The sequence below is a fragment of the Marmota monax genome, unplaced genomic scaffold, assembly GCF_021218885.2.
Source record: "Marmota monax isolate L192 unplaced genomic scaffold, Marmota_monax_Labrador192_F-V1.1 WCK01_AAM20220418_F8-fsc00047, whole genome shotgun sequence".
Lineage (NCBI taxonomy): Eukaryota > Metazoa > Chordata > Mammalia > Rodentia > Sciuridae > Marmota > Marmota monax.
Window position 1 is genome coordinate 2876832 of NW_026692072.1, and position 23632 is coordinate 2900463.

At 49.2% G+C, this 23632-nt stretch overlaps 1 protein-coding gene across 8 annotated transcripts in view; it reads left to right on the top strand.

The window, feature by feature from the left end:
* The window catches only part of Ldlrad3 (low density lipoprotein receptor class A domain containing 3), a 225660-nt gene that overhangs the window by 109904 nt on the left and 92124 nt on the right, over window positions 1-23632 (top strand). For 7 of the 8 annotated variants that reach the window (XM_046456100.1, XM_058583343.1, XM_046456112.2 and 4 more), the window contains exons 4-5: window positions 3441-3548; window positions 9021-9155. In XM_046456100.1, coding sequence (XP_046312056.1) covers window positions 3441-3548; window positions 9021-9155 — 243 coding nt within the window. The remainder of the gene's footprint in view (window positions 1-3440; window positions 3549-9020; window positions 9156-23632) is intronic. The other variant, XM_058583311.1, reaches the window with a different exon arrangement.

Genomic DNA, 23632 nt, shown 5'->3' on the forward strand with positions numbered 1-23632 from the left:
AGCACGTCTTCTGGCAACAGATTCCCTCGATTTTTCATTCTGATAACGTCTTTATTTCACCTTCATTCCCGAAGGGTATTTTTATGGTGTTGGAAATTCGGGGTTAATCCTTCTTTTCTCTAAGTACTTCAGACGTGCCTCTTCTTTTTGGCTTCTCTGATTTCCAAAGAGAAATTTATAGTCATTTGGATTGTTTCCCCAAAGGTTATGCCTTGAAGTATATATTTTTTTCTTCTTTTCTCTTTTTGTCTCTACTTTTCAGCATTTAGATGATGGTGTTGACTGTGTCACAGGCGAAGTATTCTGTTCAGGGTTTCCTGAGGTTTTGTCATTTGCCGTACTTTGTACATTTTCAACTCTTCAATATTTTCTAAGTACTGTCCTCTTTCTTCTTTCCTGATGGGATTCTGATGACAACGATGTCGGGTCTTCTGTCACTGTCCCACGAGTCTCTGAGACTCTGTTCATTGTCCGTCATTTTCTTTTTGTTCAGGTTGGATTATTTTGATTCTTTCTCTGGTCCCCTTCTTTCCACCTTATCCAGTGTTGGATTTGGCTTTAAGTTCAGCTGCTGTATTTTTCCCTTTTGAAATTTCCTCTGGGTTCTTGGGTCTCCCGTTGCTTTGCTGAGACCGTGTGTGTCCATTTGTTTCAAGGGGGTTTGGGATTGCTTGTTAGAGCATTCCTAAAATAGCTGCTTTAAATTCTTCGCCATGGAAGTCTGACACCTGAGTGTTCTTATCCTGGTTCTCCGTGGGGCAAGTGATTTCAGATTATATTCTGGGAATTTTGTTTGTTATGTCCGACACTGTGGATCCTTATATTTTTGTTTTAGTAGGCAAATGACTGGTTGGGTCAAATGGCATGTTTCTACTCTCTGTGGGTAGAAACGTGGTTTTAATAGTTTTCAGACTGTTTTTTTGCGGCACTGTTTGGATCTCTCCTGCATGAGCACCCCCAGTTGTCTCTCTGTGAATTAATTCTCAATGACTTTGGTGCACTCATTAGGACCAGATCCACCCTGGTGCAGCTTGGGGACCAGCCTAGGAGTTCAGAAACATCTTTATGGCATGACTTTCAAGATCCTCTCCTTGTTCTGTCTGGCCCTTTCCAGTTTCTGAGACTCTAAGGACAGTGGGAAGGATGGTAAATTCGCCGCCATTTTGCTGATAGTTCAAATTTCGGTCTTTTCCCCACTTGGGCTGCTCCAAATCACTTAACAGAGCCTGTAGATCGCTGCTGCCTGCATCCCAGCCTGGCTTCTAAGGCCGCCTTCAGTAGGAGAGCCAGAAAGAGGTGGGATTCCTGTCTCTGACCTGTCATAGGAATCTCCCAGAAGCCAGTTCTCGCTGCACAAAAAGAGACACAACTAGACGTTATTTGGCTTCTGATGGAAGGCAGCTGGAGCCCCCATCACCACTGAGAGGTGCTTCTGCCAACAGCGTCCCAGCTGAATCTGACTGAGCCTCTAAATCTCACCATTAGTTCATAGGAAACTCGGGGAGAGAGGAACACGGTAATGACCCCATAGGGAGGCACACGGCCAGATGCACCGTGTGGGGGATTCTTCAGGGCCCAATTTCATCCATAAATAAATTCTAAGAAGAAACATAGAGGAAGAGGGGACCATGGATTCAAAGAGGCCAGGAGATACATTAACCCCGTGCAGTGTGTGGGTCTTGTTTGAATCCTAACTCCAAGTAACTAAGACATTCCCAACATCTATTTTTGCATTTGTTTGGAAAAAAAAAATCCCCTAATAAGATGACCTAAGAAACGAAATTGAGATAATTGGTGATTTTTGAATGGCGGTTGGATATTTGATGATATGAGAGCTTTGTTGTTAACTTTTTTTAAGTTTGAGAATGGTATTGTGACTATTTTTTAAAAATCCATATCTTATAGAAATATGTATTGAAGTCTATAAAGATCTGATTACGTGATGTCTGGGTGTGCTTGGAGCCAGTCCCACCAGGGCAGGGAGGGTGATCAAGGGTGGGGCAAACAGAACTGCCCGGGAGTTGGTAATTATGGTAGCCAAGTGATTGGTGCATGGAGTTCATCAAACCAACCTCTATTTTTGCATGCGTTTGGAAAAAAAAAATCCCCTGATAAGATGACCCAAGAAATAGATGAAAGATAAAGGAGTGGTTCTGCTGGGTGACTTCTTGGCTTGAACAGGTGACTTCCAGAGTCCCATTTTTAGAGTCTGATTTAACAGCCTTGGGTTTTTCCAGGGTTTGCGTTTCTTCCTCTCTCAGGAGTAAGGACCAGCGGGGCCAGGGTTCCCTTTTGGAGCCTCACGGTCCTGAGGTTCTCCTCTCCTTTCCCCTCCCTTGGCTGCATCTGCCTTCCCTTGTCCATTGTGCTTGGATCTTCCCAACTGGAGGGAGGCCCCAGGTCCACTGCCCGTGTGGCTCTCAGGATCCTCATTGAGGGAGGTCGGGGACTCCAGCTGTGAACCGGGACAGCGGTGTCTGGCGACCACCGTAGCCAATTCATTGAGGCCGAGCATCCTCTGTTCCTGCTTTGGCAGAGTTATGCCCTGCGACATAACCACCCTGTCCTGAACTGCTCTCTTCCCTGGGGATGAATCTGCCTGGCCCCTGAGCCCAGCAGAAGGGTCTCCCTGGTCTGTCTGTCTTGCTGTTCACAGAGCCCCACGGTGGGTGCTGGCCTAAGTCTGTCCTTGTGCATTTCCTGTTTGCCCCTTAGCTGGACTGGGTGGTCTGGGAATCTCCATGGGGTAAACGTTTCCTGCCAGTGCTCCACAGCCTTGTCATTGAGTCTCCTTCGGTGACCTGCTTCCTGGGGAAGCCTCCCTGGTTTGCCAGGGCTGGCTTGGATCATCCTGTGGGTTCCCCCGCACAACCCGAGCCTTCCTCAAGCAACGGGCACCTGGAGAGGGGGCCTGCCTTGACCCCCTTGTGAGAAATGACTTCTGCACTCTGCACCCTGTGCTTGTCTGTTCTCTGTTCTCAGCACTGTTGGTCTTCTGTCTTCCCTGCTGGATTGGCCGCCGTGAGATGGTACTTTGTTCCCAGCCGAGCATGCTGCAGCCTCATCCTTAGCAGGTGATAGATTACGTACAATAAATAGGACTTCTCCTGCTGTATCTCCATGTCCTGTTGACTGGACTCCCCGTCTGGAATGGAAGCTTTTTAAGAACAGAGATTGGGTTGTGCTTTATCTCCAGAGCTTAGTAGAGTGATTTATTTTAAGGAAATAGTCGATACGTGACTGTTGAATGAACGCATCAAGTAACTAGTCAAATGAAGGGCTGAGGAAGACAGGCTGACTGAGGCAGCCTCCCTTCCCCACTGCAGTCAGGGTATATTCTTAAAATAGGGACATCTGAACCCTCTCGTGTGTGCCGGGGTGCGCCCAGAGTGGGTTTGGCCTTCCATTGCTCACTAACCCCAGCTCCTGCCTTCTTTCAGATTCTCATCTTCTTTCCACAATCTCTGTGCCAGACACCACGCAAGATGCTGCAGGGATGACAGAGATGGGTCAGACACAGACCCTGACACCCTTGAGCTTATACTCAAGTAAGAGATCCAAAAATACTCATCTCCTCTGATGATAACGTGGAGTTGACAGTGGGGAGCGCCGTGGGAATCAGGGATGGGACACATTCCTTTCCTCTGGGCTCCTTAGTGGGGGTGGTTGAAGGAAATGAGCTTAGGAGTGTGGGTACCATTTAAAATACAGACCTATGGGGTGTTCCAGGCGAGGGCCCAGGTGAGTCTGGGAGATGTGCACGCTGCCCAGGCCACATGAACCACCTGGGGCACTTATTGAGCACCCCCTGTGTATGCCTTTCCATATGCTTCATGCAGATGAATTCGTTGTGGGTGGGTGGTGGTATCACCCCCCTTTCAGATGTATGGAGACATGGAAAGGTGAAGCAACTTGTCATGGTCACATAATTAGTAAGTGATAAATTGGGATCTCAACCCAGGGTCTGAACTCTTAACCACTACCCTAATGCACATTAATAATGATAATCAGCATGTAGCAAGCACCTATTCTGGGTGCCTTGACCCTCGGCACCCTCCAGGTGCCACATCTCCATCCTGGAGAAGACAAAAGCTTAGTGTGGCACCATCGTCTCCAGTTGTGTGGTTTGCAGGGCAGTGGGGGCTGGGGAGATGAGCTCCCCAGGGAATCCAGGATTACCCATTGAGTGGTGGTCAACCACAGGACAGGGAGACAGGTGGGAATTTGGGGGGATGGTGACAAGGAGTTTTCTATTTGTGTGGTGAAAGAGGACTTCTTAAGTCCTGCCGGAGACAGATTGCCTCATTTCCTGTCTTGAAGCCGCTCAGCTGCTTTTGGGTGACCACAGTGGTCTCTTGGCCCGCTCCTTTAGATGTGGTCCAAGTAGACGCGCCAGTTTAATTAACCGCTAAGCGGTTCCCTTAACTCACGCCTCCCTCCGTCATGGCAGAGAGAGACACGTTCTCTTTCCTGCATATTGTGGGTTGGAAAATAGACCATTAGAGCCCTGTATTTCTTGTGCTAATAATACCCAAGGAGCTTTGGAGCCTACAATTGAGTAACTTGACTCCACAGACGATTTTCTCCACCTCCAGTGAAATAAATACTATAAGATAACAGTGTTCCTCTCCCTAGTTAACTGAATAAAATAATACATTTTTTTTTTTTTGTCTCAAGGAGTGCGTAGTAAGCCATACTTAGCAAGGACAAAGAAAACATAAACCTTTGGAGCACACTAAATATTACTAGAGATCCTGGGCCATAACACCTAATAGTACGCAGGGTCTCCTTTCTGTTTGTTGAGCGGTGACTGTTTGCAGGTTCTGGGACAGTCCCCATGGGCTGCAGAAACCTCTGAGCCTTGAGCCCCAGTCACCAGAGCCTCCAGTGTTGATCCATGTGCACTGGTGCCACAGTCTAACTGAACCTGTCAATAGCTGCAGAGGACCTGGCAGACATGGGAGGATACTTGAAGTGTCTGGGGTCTGTGGGCTACATCTGCCACTCTGGTTAGGTGACTCAGAGCATTGTGTCTTTGAATCCTGTCATTGACCAGAATCTCTTGTCCATGTCTGCCTTTTTTGGTAGAAGCTCAGGGTCACCCTTAGGAACAGTCATTGTTTAGACCTGGCTCTGATGCAGGGGCTGGGGGAGGGGAGGGGTGGGGATTGCCTTTGGTTCCTTTGTAGGACTTTCCAGTCTCTTTTGAAGCTGTGCTAGGCTTTTGGAATTCTTGGGTTGTCTTTTTAAGGTTTTATGTCCCCTCCCAGGTTGTCAGCTTTATTTTTTCTTGCTGTCCGTTTGTCTGCAGGGTGGTCAGGAGCCTCCCCTCTCCCTTCTCATTGGCTTTGTCCTTGGGAATGGGGAATCGAAGCTTGGTGGGACCTGGGTCAATGGAGAATCAATAGGTGCTGAGGGAGGTGGAGTTGGAGCGCTCTCTGTGAACTCCTGGCAGTTGGAAGGCGCGGACCTGGCTGTGCAGGTTTTGACGGGAGCCCTCCTTGCTGGCTTGCTGCTGGGGTGGAGGTGTACTTCTCTGCCTTCTCTCCCACTCCGTTCCTCTGCCCTGCAGCAGGGTGGGGAACAGGGCTCACGTCTTAGGGCTTTCTGTGGCCTGTGGAGTCACAGAGGAGAGACCCAGGGAGGAGCTCAGGTATGGCTCTTTACAAATGTGCACCCCCTCTTTTGTCAAGAGAGTTGAGGCAGCTGTTGGTGGACAAGAGGAAAGGGGACCAAGGGAACGGAAAGCCAGTGTCACAGAAAAGATGAGACTCTTAAGAAAAGCTTTTAAAAGTAAAATAAAATGAGCACCTGTGTTCCCAACACCCGGTTCCAAGCAACATGCTGTGTGTTGCTTTCTTTGCTTCAGATTAAAAAAAAACATATTACCAAATATAATTAGAAGTCTGCAGCAGGTCCCTCTCAGATCCATCCTAGTCCCTTCTCTGCAGAGGCATCCGCTGCCCTGAACTTGATGGTGGTTTTGGTCATATGAGTTTGCATTGATTCACTGTATGTCTTTGTGTCTTTTAATAACAAATGACATTTTTGCACAGATAACTTCATATAAATGATACAGCACTATACATATTATACTCATTGCTTTCCCCACTGACTTTTATGTTTCTGAGATTTATCCACCGTGACCAGTTCATTTCATTTTTCACTGTGGTACAACAGTGGTACAACACACTGTGGACCTGGACCAAATTTGGCCTATTGTCTGTGTTTGTCAATAAAGTTTTATTGGAACGTGGCCCTTTGTTTACAAATTTTCTGTGGCTGCTTTACACTCCAGTGACCAAGTTGAGTCATTAGAACAGAGACACATCAGTGGCTAGCAAAACTTAAAATATTTACCATCTGTCCCTTTACAGAAAAAGAGCCACCTCAGGCTTTCAGCTATTCCCTTGTATAGTGCAGCACCTTGTCTCTGTTCTCTTATTGATGAACATTTGGGTCATTTCCCATTTTTTTGTTTTACAAATAATGGCTTCAGCAAACATCTTTGTTCTTCTGTCTGTAGAGTGTGTAAGAGCTAGAAGTGAAATTACCAGGTTGTAGGGTATACGCACCTTAAAATTTACTAAATCGCTCTGCAAGGTGGTCCTACCAGTTTGCACTCCTTCTCAGAATCCATGAGACTTCCTCTTTGCCAACAACCTTTAGTGTAAGCCCTTAAATATGTTCTGTGTCACGCGTGTGAAGTGCCACTTCATTACTGGTGACAGTACACACTTTTTTCCGAGTTTTTATGGACCATTTGCCATTCTTCTTATTGTAAAATGCCTGACTGAATCCTTTGCCCATTTTTCTATTGAGTGGTCCTTTACTTTTTGATTAAGAGAGTTCTTCACATGTTCTGGCTACTAGTCCTTGGTGGTTACATGCATTCAAACCAGTCTGTGACTTGGTTTTCCAACATACATGTATAAATGCATACACATAGGTAGTATGTATGTACACATATGTAGACACACACACACACACACACACACACACACACACACACACATGACTTTTTCCCTGGGGGGAAGCTCATGCAGTTGAAAGGGTCTAAGGCTGAAGGGAAAGTGAGTTAGTTGATAACGAGTCTGGGCTTGGCACTAGGGTATTAACGCAGTCTTGATGGCTTACCTTGGAGTGATTGGGTGCCTTCCCAGGGCTGTTCTTGAATGAGCTGCTTGTTCCTGATTCCTTGGCCACATCAACTTGACCTACAAGGTCCCAGAGATGCTGAAGGTCACCATGGTGGTGCTGATGGGCAGAAGGCTTTGGAGTGCTGCCTTGGACCAAAACCCAACATGATCTGTGGTTCTGTGTTTCTCCATTTGGGTTTTGGCTAAAGTCAGACATTGGTTTCAGCCATTCTCTGGCCCACAGCAATTTCATAATCCAGTCTTCCATTTTCAAGTTGAACTTGGTTTATTTGGCTTTACACGGGTTAAGCATCCTCTAAACCCAGAGCTCCATCCTCTGCTTCCTCTGACCTTCCAAATTAAACTTCCTAGGTTGAATGTTAAAAAAAATAAATAGAGCCTGCAGGCCTTTAGCTGACCCAGCCCCGTGAACTCCACCAGATCTGTAGCTGTGATCTGTGTGTGACCCAACAGCAGCTCAGTGGAGCTCACAGCAGAGAGATTGCAGCTGCCACCTCACACTTGCAAGGGACCTTGCAAGGGGCACTGGTGCTGACAGCCTGAGCCCATAGCAATTCCCGAGCTGGGCCTGGCATCCGCTCTGTGCTGGTCTCGCCACATGCAGTTCAGGTTCAGTTCACTACCTGAGGTCCAGACTGAACCCTCTTCATCATTAACACTGTCCCCCCCTGTGGGAGGCCACACCCTGTGTGTCCAGGACACACATAACTAGAGGGTGCTGCCTGCCAGTCTTGGCCCTCTGTGTTTTCTCATAGAAATCACATAATTCTGAAATTAATGCTGCAGCAGTGTGAGAGCCACGGGCCTGTGACTGGTGCAGTCACACAGGGCCGGTGTTTAGGCCAGGAGGGTGCCATGCCTACTCTTATACTCTGTGCTTGCTGTCATGAATGGTTTTAATGATTTTTGAACAGCAGACCCCATATTTTCAATTTGCTCTGCATCCGTCCATGATGTAGCCAGTCCTGTCCACCGACAAAGCAACCAAGGCTCGGAGAGGCGAAGGGATGTACCCAGGATTGCACAGTGAATAAGGTCATTTCCACGTGACTCCTTCTCTGATTGAAACAGAGCCCTGGAGTGAGCCTCATGAGGAATGGGGACACGAGGTGTCCTGTGCTGCAGAGACACTGTCTGCCTGTGCACATTTGCTTATGCGTTATTAAGTAATTATGTGTTGACCTCACACTGACCATTTGCCACCCTTTAGCTTGAAAGCAGGGCTCAGAGCTGTCATTTTCTTTTCTTTCTGTGAAAGTCCCTAAAACAGGGAGCCTTTTGGAGGAGCTTTTTGGAAACGGTCACTGACCTGACTCACTGGGTCTGTGGATTTTTTTTTTGGTGGCAAAGACTCAAGACCAGGAGTTTACATTCGTAAGTCATAAAGAATAAACGAGGAATTAACGGGCTGGTCCACAGTGAGGGAGCCAGAAGGATCCTGCTAGCGCTTGGGCGTGATCACGTGATCTCTGACCTCTGACCTCTGACCTGACTCAGTTACTTCTTTCAGCTTTGCTTTTCTCCCTGAGTCTCCTGTCACTGACTGGTGCACTCTCAAGTCCCCAAGGGAGAAGTCCAGGGATCCAGGTTTTGCCCCAGCCTCGGCAGGCTGCAGGCCACCCTAGGGTTGACCATTCAGGGGGAGCCGCTGAATGGTCATTCAGACCACATTGGTGTGGTCACAGGCGGCAGTACGGTGACCCGGGGGAAGGGACGCTTGCAAGGTGGCAGAGTGAGTCTTGTCCTGGCCTGGCCTTCCACGGGCAGGACTAGCTCGCGGCTGGCTGGAGGAGGTTCTGGGGTCGCGGGGGGTGGGACTCGCTGGCCTCCCTGGTGACCAGCCCTCTTTTCCCTTCGCAGCAGCCAACCCCCTGCTCTGCTCCACCGCCCGCTACCACTGCAGGAACGGCCTCTGCATCGACAAGAGCTTCCTCTGCGACGGGCAGAACAACTGTCAGGACAACAGTGACGAGGAGAGCTGCGAGAGTTCCCAAGGTAGGAGTCGCTGGGGCACTGGGCCGTGGCCCCCGCCGTGCAGCGTGGCCATCGTCACTGAGGCAGCGTGGCACGGGAGGAAGGAACCCACACCCGCCTCCAAACACAGCGTGGGTAGCTCCTACGCGTGGCCCCCCAGCCCTGGGGCGGGTAGGTGCACGGGTACCGGGGTCTTGACCGCGCCGCGCCCACCGTTCTGCATTTGGTATTCTTCATCGTTCAATGTCCCTCACACCTTTCCTCCTCAGAATTGCAGCTGGCCCCAGCTGCAGGACACACCCTCGTGCCACTGTGCTGTGGTTTCTAAGTCACTGCCTTGTTGGGCCACGCGATCCCTTTCTTTCCATCGGATTATTTCTGTAGGGTGGATTCTGCAGGGTGGGTCCCCTGTGCAGGTCGTGGCCACCTCTCACCACACAGCTGTTGGATTTTTTTTTCTTCAGTTGACGTTGGCATCATTCACACCTGTCGGTTTTCCTGTTGTATCACAGACATTTGCTGTTGCTTTTTTTTTTTTTTTTCATTTTACTAGTCCTGGAACCAGAGCCTCCCCGAATGCTCTGATTTGCATTTCTGTGATGAACTGAGCTGAGCTAACGTCCCCACTCCCTTGTGTTTGTTTACTGCTTTGTTTCCTCTGGTGTAAATTGCTGGTGCACATCGAGGCTTTTGATTTCAGAGCTGTGTCATGGCAACGGAAGGATGCATACAGCTGGGGGTGGAAACCGAGCTGTGTTAGGGAACCTGGGAGACACACGGCGGGGTGAGGCCACGGCCTCCACTGAGACTGACCGGCACCTTTCTTTACTTACTGACTCTTGTTCAGTAAACATTCTGTAATGACAAGGTAAAAGAGTATCTGCATAGACTTGGCCAGGATCTGTGCAGGGAACAGCTCAGGAGGTGACTGTTGGTAGAGTGGGAAGCCTCTGATTGTCCTTGCCTGGAAAAGCCCTTCCCGGGTCTTCCCTTCCCAGTGGTTTTCTCCAAGTGCAGCCTCAGTCCAGCCACCCCACACGGTGGGGGGCTGGGGGGGGGGGACGGGACGGGATGACGACTTTGGAAATGCACGTGCTGGGGGCCCCATTCCCCACCATCTGAATCCACCCTTGAGGGTGGGTCCAGCCATCTCTGTTTCATTTAACAAATGTTCCAGATGATTCTAAAGCACACTAAGTCTGAGAGCCAGTGTTCTGCATGAACCTTAGAGAGGATTTTAATTTTGCCATTTGTCTAGGAATTTCTAAACTTCTGGGTATTGCTAGTCTTGAGACAAAGTCACATTTTTATAAAATAAAATCAAAACAGATGCCAAAGTAGAGCCAGGGATGGATCCCAAATGGGAACCAACATCACCAAGTCAAGCACTTATTAGCATGGATGGGAGGGACGGAGGACATTTTTCTATCAATATTATTTCCCCCCAGCATCCTGTGTGTTCATGTATCTCATGGCACCCCTAGGTGTGAGGTGGAAGGGCTCCCAAGGCAGACTTGGAGGTGAGGGACCTGGAGGTGAGGGACCTGGAAGTGAGGGACCTGGAGGTGAGAGACCTAGAGGTGAGGGACCTGGAGGTGAGGGACCTGGAGGTGAGGGACCTGGAGGTGAGGGACCTGGAGGTGAGAGACCTGGAGGTGAGGGACCTGGAGGTAAGGGATGCTCATGGTGTGGCAACAACCTCCTGACCCAGGTGTTTTACTGAGGCCGACTTTTGCTCTTCCCTTTGGGAGGAATGACTGGTGTCTGCATAGGAAATTACCTTTTCTAAATTCTGCTTCTTTTTCCTTATTACCTTCTCACAAACATGAGGTTCATAGAAAAAGTTGATGGTACCTAGGACTTGTACCTAGGAAGCCCAGCCCTTGACAAATATTTAACATCGAGCAACCTTCCTTCCTTAGGGTCTCAGCTTTCTGCCTCTGTACCCAAATGACATCCCCTTAGATGACAAGCTCTGGGTTGGTGCTCTCCTTAGTTAGGCATTTGGTAATGTCCTTAGGTGCGGCCAGTATACCAACCTCCACTCCAGGTGGCCCCTGTGGAAGGCATCATCATTGGCTACTCAGGAACACTGGCTGTGACCTTGAACTCTACAGAACCTATCTAGTAGCATAGTGTCCTGCACACCAGGGGTTCAGTAAATGCTGAAGAATAGAAAAGACTTCTCTTATCCTCACCCTGTTAATGTGCACACTGTGGAATCCACAGCACAGACATCGCTAAGTTATGTGAGTTAAAGTATTCATAACTTATTAAAATAATAATGTTATGATCATTGTTTCAATCGAGTAGAAGCTTCTTCTGTTCCTTCAGTGGGAGTCTGCCCCTCAGTGAGCGCAAGACACCAGTCTTGGGTCTGCAGCCCCCGGGCCAGCCTGCAGTTCTGCGTCCCTCATGCGGAGTATACATCTCCATGCACCGAGTGTGCCTCTAGTATTTAAGGCTGTGCTTTGTGCGGACATGGTAACCTCTGAATGCAAAACTGCCTGCTACTCTTGCTACTTGAACAAAGGAGCGTGGGCACTGTGGGAACTTCTGACCCATGCTGGGCTTTTGAGAGGCCAAACTCCATGCGGTGTTTTCCTGAAGAGTCTCAGAGGCGTCTGGTTTGGACAGAATACAGTCTTGTGCCACGTGGAATTGTCAGACCTTACGCTACACCAGGTACTCCCTACTCAGAACGCTGCACAGGAGCTCATTTAATCCAAATATGTCCTAATTGCTTCCTGTGGGCTTCTAAGCCCTTGAAAAATGCATCTTTGCTTTCAGTTGATGTAGGAAAAGAAAATTACATTTTATAATATTTATTTTGAGGAGGTGGAGAAAACTGGTCTCAAGACAGGAAATACGGTGCTTGAAATGCCTTTTCTCTAACTCGGGTGAAAAAGGAGACATTCCACTCTGCAGACACCAGGGAGCCCCTCTTCTGTTGCCCTCTATATCTTTGGCCTTGACAGCCAACGACTTGTTCCCTAAGGACTCGGAACTGGGATGGGCCTGAGAAGGTACAGTACTGTGGTCTTAGCCTTCCCGTGGGACGTATTGGACACCAAAGAACATGGCGGTGGGACTGGCTTTTCACTGGGACTTCCTTGATTGGAAAGCGCTCTGTTTGCAAGACATTTTGAAATCTGTGCCTGTGCAGCAGGTTCACTCTGGCTTTTCTGTTGCTTCAGAACTCTCCCTGGGAGGTGCACACCTGAGAGTTACCAGGGGCTGTCATGCACATGTTGGGTGTGAGTGCCACTCAGGTGGCCTTAAAAATGTCCCTGAATGTGGCAACAGCTTCCAGTGATCCCCATCTCTTGATATCCATGCCCTGGTATAACCCCATCCCTGTGAATGTGATCTGGACCTGCATTGTGTGTATGCATGCGTAAGTGTGTGTGTGTGTGTGTGTGTGTGTGTGACAATACCCATAACAAAGAATTGATTCCCATAACAGAGTCCAGTGGTGTTAAGTGCATTCACATGGCTATGCAACTAATCTCCAGAACTTTCTGACATTTTGTATCTCTGAAACCCTGAACCCATTGAACAACAACTCCCCATGACCCTTCTCCCCAGCCCTGGCAGCTGTCGTGATGAATTTGGTAATTCTAGCTAAGTATCTCATATTAGTGGAATCAGATGGTGTTTGTCACTTTTCGACCAGCTCAGCTTACTTAGCATAATGTCCTCAAGGCTCATCCATATTGCACACGTCACCATTCCCTTCCTTTTTAAGGCTGAGTACTGCTCCACTGTGTGGACATACCGCATTTTGTTTCTCCGCTCATTGACAAATGAACACTTACTTGGATTGCTTCCATCCTTTGACTGCTGGGAACAATGCTGCTGTGAACATGGGTGTGCAAATTGGGATTCACTTTCAACAAAGAAAAATGAAACAAAGGACAATGAGTTGTCAGTTCCAGGATTAGCTTACCAAGGCTGACATCCTTTCCACTGCTGTCTCCTGCTGTCTCTCTTGCTCTCGCTGGTGGAAGCCAACTGCCCTGTTGTGAGTGCCCTCTCAGAGGCCCTTGTGGAGCTGGGGCCTGCCAGCAGCCCCCTGGGTAAGGTTGAGGTGGATCTGCCCCTGGTCAAATCCTTGCAGTCCATATTGGCATCTCAGTTATAATCTCACAAGAGACCCTGAGCCAGGGACAGGCCCCTCGTGGATTTCAGACCCATTTCAGAAACTGTCAGACAACGTAAGTTCTGTTTGTTAAACCTCGAAGATGTGGGGTGATTTTTGTGTGCAGCATTCGATAACTAACCCCAAATACCTTTCTCATGGGCCTCAGTTCTCATAGTCCCCGGGAGCTTCTGAGGACTCTGGTCAGGAGTGGGGTCAGCCCTCAGGAGAAGACCAGGCAGGGGTTTATAACACATGCTGGGGACACGGGTATCAGGTGCCTGTCTCCACATTCAACTTGTGTTTTTCTATTCCATTGTCACCAAATGCCTCTGAGGGTCGGAGCTCTTATGACCTCCAATTTCTGGATGAAGAACTGAGGAACACTGAGGGTTTTCCATGGTCAAGTCCACACAGCAAGCCAGTGGTAGGTGCAGGTTGGGAACTCGAGTCACCTGAGGTGAGAAGGATGCTCTTCATCGTCCCATGATGGCACTGACTTGCCACCAACCTGGGCTCAGGGCTCCAGGAGATCTGCCAGGCTCCTGCGGCTGGTGTTGGAGGGGAAGCGGAGCGCGAAGAGGGCAGGTTTGCCTCTTCCTCCTCAAGGGTTCCCTTAGCAAAAGAATAATGCACCCTCCACATTCCTATCGCGTGGTGGCGGGGGCCATGCTGGGAAGGTGACCTCTTCAGAAAAGCCCCCAGTGCTGAGGAGGTGGCAGAACATTTTGGCAGTCGGGCTGCGGTTTCTTTATCTTTCTTGCTGTGTCCTGGTGATAAGGCTTCGGGAGGATTTGGAAGGCTGGCTGCAAGGTTTGGCACCTCCCCAGGAGCGGACAGTGACAGCTTTGTTCTGCTTCTTCTGCAAAGTGTGTGTGTGAGAGAGGAGAGAGTTTTGGAGAGCGTGCATTAGGGTGGGTGTTTTTTTGGTCAGTGGGGAGGTAACAAGCAGCTGCCTGCCATGTGCCGGGCCCTGTGCTGCAGGAGTGGGCAGAAGCCACCTTGTCCCCTTGTTGAATGGTGTTCCTCCCTCCCAGCATTCATACGCTGAGATTCTAATCCACTCGACCCCAGATTGTACTGTGTTTGGGACCTTGTTGGTTGTAGATGTCAAGATGAGTTCATGCTAGAGAAGGGTGGGCCTCTCCTCTCCTAGGACCAGTGTGCGCATAATGTGACATTTGGTCACAGTCATGTCATTCATGTCACAACAGCCCTGAAACAGGAATCAGTAGAGGCAGTAGCCCTCAGTACTCACCCCCACTTCTGCTTCCCAGGGACCTTGGACTCCATCCTCCTATCCTAACCTCCCATCTGGCCTAAATTAGCCAGTGACCACCCTAGTGTCTCACTGGGGCCTGGACTTACAGTGAATAGATAAGTAGTCGGCTGGTAGAATTCATGGGAAGGGTCCCTGTGGCTGCAGGGCAGAGGGGTCACCTATTCTGGCCACCACTGCTAACTCTGGACTCTGCCCTTCACCCACTGCAGCCAGGAGCAGGTGGTATGTGGCTTGGAGGGAACCATCCTTTAGCTAATGCTGGGATCTGTTGAAATCTAGAACTGTTCCTTCCCCTGGGCCACCCCTCTCCTCCACCACGCGGGGATAGATTCTTATTCTCAGTTCTTCATGCAATCCCTCTGCCCTGTCGCCTGACAGACAGGCCAGAGGAAACGTCCCTGTCCCATGGATCCCGGGTTTGCTTTGACCAGTGGCATGTTGCCAGGGTCTGGAAATGTGCTCTCCACATTGGGTGGGCTCTTGCACTTTGGTGATGTGTCCCAAGAAGACTCTGCTCTACAGAGCCACTGGTTCCAGGAGAACGTGGTGGCAGGTGGGCCAAACCCAAACCCACCCCACAGCCCAGGATGTGTCCCCACCGAGGCCGGCAGAGATACAGCCACCCCACAGATCCATGAGAAAACAATATATCTTTGCTGAAATTTTAGGGTGTGTTTCTTAGGTAGCAAAAACTAATATTGGATCCTCAGGAAATGTCTGCATGGCTGTGTGTATTTAAAAGATATCTATTGATTGCTGCTATAAGCTAGGCCCTATTCCCCGGAGATACAGGGACACGACCAAATTTTGTTAAACCTTAAGGTATCGCTGACAATTGTGTAAATAGATTTGTTACAGGGTAACCTACACTCTAGCTGTGATCTTACCACTTCAAATGGATGTCATTTGAATAAATCATGTATGGTAAAAGATCGATAAAGTGATTTTTTTTAGGAGTTAAAAGAAAAAGATGCCGAGTATAAGATCCACTGTTATTTTATGTTTTGTTGAGAAAGAAATGATGCTGACCATTCAGTTGTGAGACGCTAGTGACTCCAAGATGCATCCCGGTTTCCAGATGTTCAAAAATGTGAAAAGATGTGCCTCTTAGAATTAGAGAGTGGTCACAGGGAGCAAGACTGGCGTGGTGTCTGCAGGAAGGACAGGCATGGCTCACCAGTGTGGAGAATGTGTTGCAGAGCGAACTCAGGATGCTCCGGAGGCAGAGGGTAGGGCCTCCTGTAGGGTGCCGAGGCCTTCCTGAGAGAGCAATGGCGAACTTGAATCCAGAAGGATGGGAGGAGTGGACTGGTCAGGCGAGGGGGCGAGGTTGGGAGGAAGACCCTCCACGCAGAGGGAGTGAGCCGGGAGTGAGCAGGCCCAGAGGCAAGAAGCAGTGAGGTGCGTTTGAGGAGCAGAGGTCCACCTGGCCGCCCTGCAGATGTCAGAACAACCACAGCTGGATGGTAGCTGAGCAGCAAAAGCAGATTTTCTGTAGAAAAACCACTGCAGTCCTGTGTTAGCTGGTTTTCTTGTTGCTGTCATCAACATACCCAACAAGAACAATTTAGAGGAGGAAATGTTTAGTTTGGCTCATGGTTTCAGAGGTTCCGTTCACGGTCGGCCGACTCTGTTGCGCTGGGCCTGCCGTGAGGAAGCCCATCATGGCCAGGAGGCCTGCGGGAGTAATGCTACTCAGCTTGCAGTGGCCAGGAAGCAGAGGGAGTGAGGAAGGGGGCGCAGGGGAGATGCACCCCCAGGGACGCACCTCCTGTAGCCATGCCCCACCTGCCTACAGTTACCACCTGGTTAGTCCCTTCAAACTAGGATGAACTGATGAGGTTAAAGCGCTCACAATCCAATCACTGCACCCACCTCTGAAAATTCCTGCATTAACACAGGGATTTGGGGGGACATCTGCTATCTAAACCATAACAAATAGGGGAGAAAAGATCTGAGTACAGGGATCTCTTGGTATCCACAGGGGACTGATGCAGAACCCCACAAGGATACCAAAATCTGCAGGTGTGTGCGTCCTTTTTAAAAAAGGTGTAGTATTTGCATATAACCTGTGCCCCTCCTCTCATACACCTCTCATCGTCTCTACATTACTTAGGTTACCTAACGCAGTGCAGATGCAGCACCAACAGTTGTTATTCTCCGTTGCTTAGGGAATAACGACAAGAAAAATGTCTACTGTGTTCAGTATGGATGCAATGTTTTTCAAGTATTTTTAATCCTTGATCGATGGGATCCGCAGGCATGGAACCCATGGGTATAGGAGACTCGTGTAGAACCAGGCTCAACTCCAGATACGACAGGCAGCGTGGGAATGTACGTCCCGGGAGTGGGGTGGCAGATAACTAGGAGGAACCGTCAGGGGTCACGGGGATTCTGGCTCAGAGAATCTAACAGGGGTCTTGCTGAAGTCTGGCTGGAATGATCAGCGGTCCCCAGGGGGATGGTAAGGATGAGGAACTGGGGGAGAGCTGCGGGGTGATGTGCAGCAATGGGGCCCTGCTAATCTGGCTTGGCAGGAGGCTTGCTAGAATTGGACTGTGGAGAGAGGAACGTGCAAGCCCAAATGTCTGGGCCCAGCTGAGAAGAGAGTCCAGAAGAGCCCTCATTGATTTTGGTCATGGAGAGAAACTCTGTCACGGACAGGAAGGGAGTAGCCTGGGAGTGGACCACAGTGGCCCGACTGTGGATTGGTGGCCCAGGAGACCTCATGGAAGACTTGGAAGCTTTTCCTATGGGCAGTGGGAAGTTATGGGGAAAAAAAAGCCAGGGCTTCGGGAAGTATTTGAGGGTAGAATTGCCAGGATTGGGTGATGGGTGGGAAATGGTTAGCAGGGGCAAATCGCAGTGCGGACACTCATCCTGTGGAACTGGAAGATCTGCTGAGTTACTTTCCAGCTGCTCTTGCTGTTCGCTTTGCTGCTGTGAGCACCCCACTAGCCTGTGTAATTGAGAGTAAAAAGAGCTTATGCTTTTGGAATAGACCTTTGCTTTCTGTTGCCAAACACATCCAAGTGACTGAGCAGCTACAGATAATTTCTACAGAAATCACAGAGAGCATTTGACGGGGGAAGTGCTGGCTTTTCAACTAGCACTATTTTTTTTGTGTGTGTTTTGTTTTGTTTTGTTTTTCCCCTATCTGTGGATAGAAAGGAGCTTTATGTAAACACATAGTCTGTGTTTAGGGGATCCAACCAAACATGCCACAACCTGGAATTTGCTGGGTGGTAAATATTTACCCCAAGACTTGTGGTCCCCCACTGATGTCAGGATCTTCCTTAGACGAGACATAGAAGAGAATTGTCACCCTTAAAGAATTCACTTACTTTTACTTAGAGTAAAACTGCTGGAGGTCCATTTAACAGGAGGAATGGGAAGGCCCTTTTTTTCCTGCTCTACATTTAAGAATTTGAAAGCCCAGCTGGGCCAGGAAAGAAAAAAAACCAAAAATGTCGACTTCATTGGAAGGAACAGAAGGTGATTGGGAGAAGTTGATTGCTGTCTTTCTGTACCCGTGGGGTTTTCTTCTTAGTAATTGAGTGTTTGCATCCAGAAACTTCCTTTTATTTAACCACTGCAGCAGGAGTTTGAAGATTTCTGAAATGCCCCCTCATTTAGAAGCGAATCAGAATGATTCTACATTCATGGAAATAATTGCTTCCTGGGCTCCTGCCCACCGTAGTAATCTGCAGAGCTGTTATCTTTGGTTTCCCCTGTTCCTGGCTTGTACAGATCATCCTTTCTCTTTCTGCTCCTGGTCCCTGCCTCCCCTGGGGAATGCACAGTCCAGGCTGGTCAACGGGCAGAGCAGACAGATCCCAGGGCAGTGGGGTCAGGGTGGGGTTCGCCATCTCTCTGAAGAGTCTCATCTGCAAATTTTCAGGGCCTGGGACTGCTGTGCTGTGCTGCTTGATCGTGCAGGATGGACGATTTGCCCGCCCACGGATGGACTGTTTATGGCTCTCATCTCTCTGTCCCCCTCCAAAACACTTACGCTGTCTTGACCCTTTCTGAGATTCGTTCTTGTCCGTGCCATTTGCAGCATGTCTGTTACTGCCCCCTCCCACCTCCGTACTGCAAGAATTACAAAGCATTGGCTCTGATCTGATCAAAGTTGCTCATCTTCTTGTAAGGGAGATGCATAACACCCTACTGATAATTAACCCAAAGTGTGATCAATGCTGTAATAGAGGAATGAGCAGCTTGCTCCGGGAGCATGGGGCAGGCAAAGAAGTGACAGTTTTTCCTAGGGCGATATAGCAAGGCTTCAGAGAAATGAAATCTCTGCCCAGTCATTAAGGATAAATAAAAAATGGGCTCCCATGTAAGCATGGGACCAGGCATCTAGCCAGAGGGAACCGTGTGTTCAAAAACAAGTCCTGTATGACTGGAGCGAAGTATGCATTTGTGTGTGGGGTGGTTGGGGGCTCAGGGAGACGCGAAACCTTTGGGCTACCTCGAGGCTGACTTCTGGAGGACCCTTCCCATGTGCTCTCGTGAGAAGGTGGAGCCAGGGGAAATGAGATGTCGCAAAGGGGGGCGTGTCATCTTTGCGTACAGTGAGGCTTTCTGATTATCTGTGGATATTACTGAGCTCAGCTGTTCCACTGGCTGAATGAGCCTGGGGTTGAGAGATCCTATGCATCCCTCTGCTTGAGAATATTTTGATCCCCGTGGGCTGAAGAACCTTTTTTGTTTTCCTGCCTTCAGTGAGTGGCTGGGAAAACTGTCTCGGTTATGCAATCTAGTATTCTCCCAGTTTGGCAATAGACGGTTTTGTGGTCTGTGAACAGGGTAAATGTGCTCTTTGTTGCATGTGACAGTCTTGTCACATCCCCGACATGCTCTCAGCAGCCCTTTCTTATTCTCACCTTGTTTCAGGAAACCAAACAGGTTATCGGTCTGATTAATCTTTGGTTCTTTTTTGTGGGATGCCACAAAAAGACACTTCCCCACGGTCTTCTTCAATGAATTCTCGTCCTTGAGATCTTGGGCCCTTTGTAATATGCATGCTGCTCAAATTTGCCTCTGTGGGTCGGCTTGAATTGAAGGTCTCGTTTTTTGCAGAGCAAATTGCTAGGTGCTGAAAATCCAAGAGAATTCCCAGGAGCTGCTCTGTTCTCCAGGGGTTACTTTCATTTGTTATCATTATTATTATTTGTGGTTCTGGACATCAAACCCAGATGCACACATCCCTAGTTCTTTTTATTTTTAATTTTGAGACACGATCTCACTAAGTTGTCCAGACTGGCCTCAAACTTGAGATCCTCCTGCCTCAGCCTCCCCTGTCACGGGGACTCCAGGTGTGTGCCTCTGTACCTGCTGTATTTTTCATTTGTAGAGGAAGACCAGAAATACACAGCCACCCTTTTGACATAACCAACTTGAAAAACATAGAATATAACCTCCTCTGAAAGTGTAGGTTCACGTCCCACACGTCCTGGGTGCCAAGGTACGTTAGGTATGTTGTATTTGCTGTCTTCTCCTAAGGAACTTTCAGACCCTGTTCTCCACTCAGGACATTTGGAAGCAGCAGCCCTCCACTCTCCAAGACCCCCACAACCACCTCCGCCACTGTGGACCAAATCACCAGGGGCGGGGCACCTGACCCAAGACCAGTCAGTTCATCGGCCGGCCAGCAGCAAGTCAGAGTGTCTCTGAAACAGAACACTGAGAGCTAACCCAACTTCAGATGGCTAAACAGACCCTTATGTGGGGGGCAGGACACAGCCATGAGGAAGCCACAGCTGGGACAGGTGGAAGCCAGAGTGGGGAGCACTAGTCTACCTAGGCAGCGGCTGAGAGACCAGAGCGATCCTTACCCCTGCTCCCAAGAGAGGTGGAGAGGGTATTTGCTTTTGTCCCAGATGGCTTCCCAAGACCCAGCCTAGTGTCTTTCCATCTCTGCCTTTCAGTGAGGCCTCTGTGTTCTAGGGGAATCCTTTCCTTTCACTTAAAGTGACATGAGTGGGTGTCAGTCATTCATGGAATCAAGGCAGACCTGTATTATGTCCCCCAGACAAACAAGAGGGAGTGGGCAGACAGAGGAAAGGTCCAGAAAAGAGACATGTGTGCATGTTCTTTGGAGAACCTATGGAGTCTGGTTTCTGGGGCTTCTCCCATGATTCTTTTTAACTTGGGTTCTTCATTTGGGAAGACTTGAGGTGACCCCCGAACTCCGAATTAGTTAGGATATAAGCTAAGCTGCTATAACAAAGAGACCCCGTCGTATAATAGCTAAAGTAAGATGGAGGTTGTAGCTTAAATAAGTACCTTCGATAAGACAGTCTCTCAGATGGAATCCCCAAAGATGAGCAGCATAGGTCATGGGGCTCTCTGACCTCATCAGGGCTCCCAAGCCTGCTCTAGTAGTTACAATTTTCCAGACCCCAGAGAAGAAGAAAGAAGGGAGCTTCATCTAGAAGAGGGTGAACCCAGAGTCACATCTATCACTTTTACTCCTGATTTAGTGACCTGAACCTAGTTTCATGACCACACCTCACTGCAAGGGAGGCTGAGAGATGTATTCTTTCTCTTAGTGGAGACTCCCATGCCCAGCCCAGGCTCTGGGGCTTATATTGTGGAAAGATGGGATGGATACTGGAACGAGTTAGCCACAGCCTCTGCCATGTGCCCTTTGAACTGTGCAAATAGTTCAAAGGTTAGTTTATGCCAATGGAGTGTTCATAGACTTCTAGGAGAATTGTTGCTGTTCAGACTGGCGTTAGTTCACCCAGACTGAGAGGGGACACTCAATGCCCGTGCTGCCTCCCACAAGCCACCTGGGTCGAGCTGGAGTGCTGTGCAGGGCAGCCTGCAGAAGCCCACTTGTTGGTGCCAGGGACACATCCATGGTAGACCGTCCCCTCCCTTGGCCCAGCTGGCACGTGCAAGAAGAATTTCACATATTTATTTCTCCCTTTGGACTCGTTTATTGTAAGGCTGTTGTGACCCTTGGAGAGTCTAGCTTTTATCTTGATTTGGGAGTGTGAGCAAGGTCATGGTTATTCTTCAGATGGCAGGAACCTGACTCTGGTGTTGCTGTTTTCACAGAGGTCAGCTGGCCTCCAATTTGGGTCAGTTTGCATGTGAAGGAAATCTCCAAGGACAGCCATTTAGTCCTCATTAGCTGATTTGTCAGGCAGCTTCTCCCAGGTGGCTCAAGACCTTTTATAGATTTTTCCCTCAAATGCTGATCTGCTGGTGCCTGTTTTCCCTGCTGGAAATATGCTGCATGTTTGGGGGGAGATGACTCTGGTGCCTCCCAATTTGCCCTCTCCCCCCATCCAGAGTCCTATGACTCTGTCTTTCTCCCAGCCTCAGTGTGACAATCTTACAGTACATCCACAGATTTTTTGATGCACCTCCCTTCAACCTGAACTTATGTCCCCTCTCCTGGCAACTGGTCTAGCTTTTCTGACTGGCCAATAGAATAGGGCAGAAGCAATGACTTCTACTCTTTGGATTTACAAGGCTCTTTATAAGGCTCTTTACAAGGCTTTTCCTTGCTGTCCCCAATACACCCTCTTCAGAGAATTCGCTGCCTTGTAAGCACGGTGCGGTGCCCTGAGGCAGCCATATTGTGAGGAAGCCCAAACTCATCTACTGGAAGAGGACACAGAGAGGCGCATGGATGACTGGGCACCTGCCTGCTTCAGCCTGCTGCTGTCGCCAGCTTCAACCTCTGTCTCACCACAACAACTGGAAGACCCCAACCACAACTGCCACTCCCAGAATCCTAAACTACTAAATTTGGGGGTGTTTTGTTATGCAGTGTCAGCTGCTTAGAAACTCAGTCAAAAGGCGTCTCCCTCTGACCTTGATGTGTTTCTCTCACTAAGAGCTGATTGGTCCATGCTCCAGGGGCAGCCCCAGTCCTTCACTGGGTCCCAGGCTCTCTCAAATGACCACCCTGGGGTTGCACGCATGGGATCAGGCTACTGATCCCCAGGCCCTGGTGTGTCATGTCTTGACCACTCGGAGCCATCCTGATACCCCCATGGTCACCCCAACCAGGTAATGCTGCCATCCCTCCTCTCTCCAGGTGTGATCCAAACCCTGAGCCCCTGACATGTCCTTCCTCAGCATGCTACTGAGACCTGGGATAGCTTTGCTCTTTCTATGCCAGTCCTGTTGGGGGTGGGTGGGGGCGGATGGAGGATACAGAGAAGAAGGTTAGATGCGAGAAAGTTAAAAAAAAGAAAGAAAGAAAAAGAAAAGAAAGGAAAAAACAACAAGCTTTGGGTATTCACTTAAGGACAGGCTGATTCTGCAAGGCCTTCCCCTCCCACTATCAGCTCTATTAGCATATTCATGGTATAATGCTTTGAATTACATTATGGGCTTTGGGTGGAGCCCACTGGCAGCTCTACCAGTTAATAGCTCTGTGTCTTTAGGCAAATTACTTAACCATTCTGAGCCTTTCCAACACAAAGGCAACCAGGCTTGCCTCTAGGATTGCTGGGAGAAAAAGTGACAGAAGGCCATAAACTACTTAGGCAGAGATTGTAAATGTGGCTGTCATTCGCTGACTACCTACCTGCCTACCTGCGAGGAATCAGGGCCCAGAATTGGTTCCGTCTGGCATCTTGCTTCCTGGCCTACAAAAGTGGAAATGCTAGTGGAACATTCCGGAGTGTGAGCATTCAGACACAACAGGGTGGAGCAACCTCTTCCTGGAAGGTGGGGTCCCCGGATGCTCAGAAGGGGCCTCTGTTGTCTCCAGTGCTGGCTGTCCTGCCTCCCCCAGGTGCATCCTGTATCATTGATGGTGACAGGTGCACCTCACATTTTCCTTGGTTCAAGCAGCAGGTGCTGCGGAGGGTTGGGCACTTGGAACGGTGTCATTGAACAAGAGAGGTCCCCAGCAGTGCTCGGTTCTCTCCAGGTCTGGAGACTGGCACCGGAGTAAAAGCCACGTGTAAATGGATTCATTTGGAGGAAATCTCCAAGACCAATGAAGACTTTTTGCCTCCTCGTTGAAAGAGTGATCTTTTAAAGCAAAAGCTGTGAGCTAGAATCTGGAAGGAAAGGGAGCCAGAATGTCTCTGGAATCCC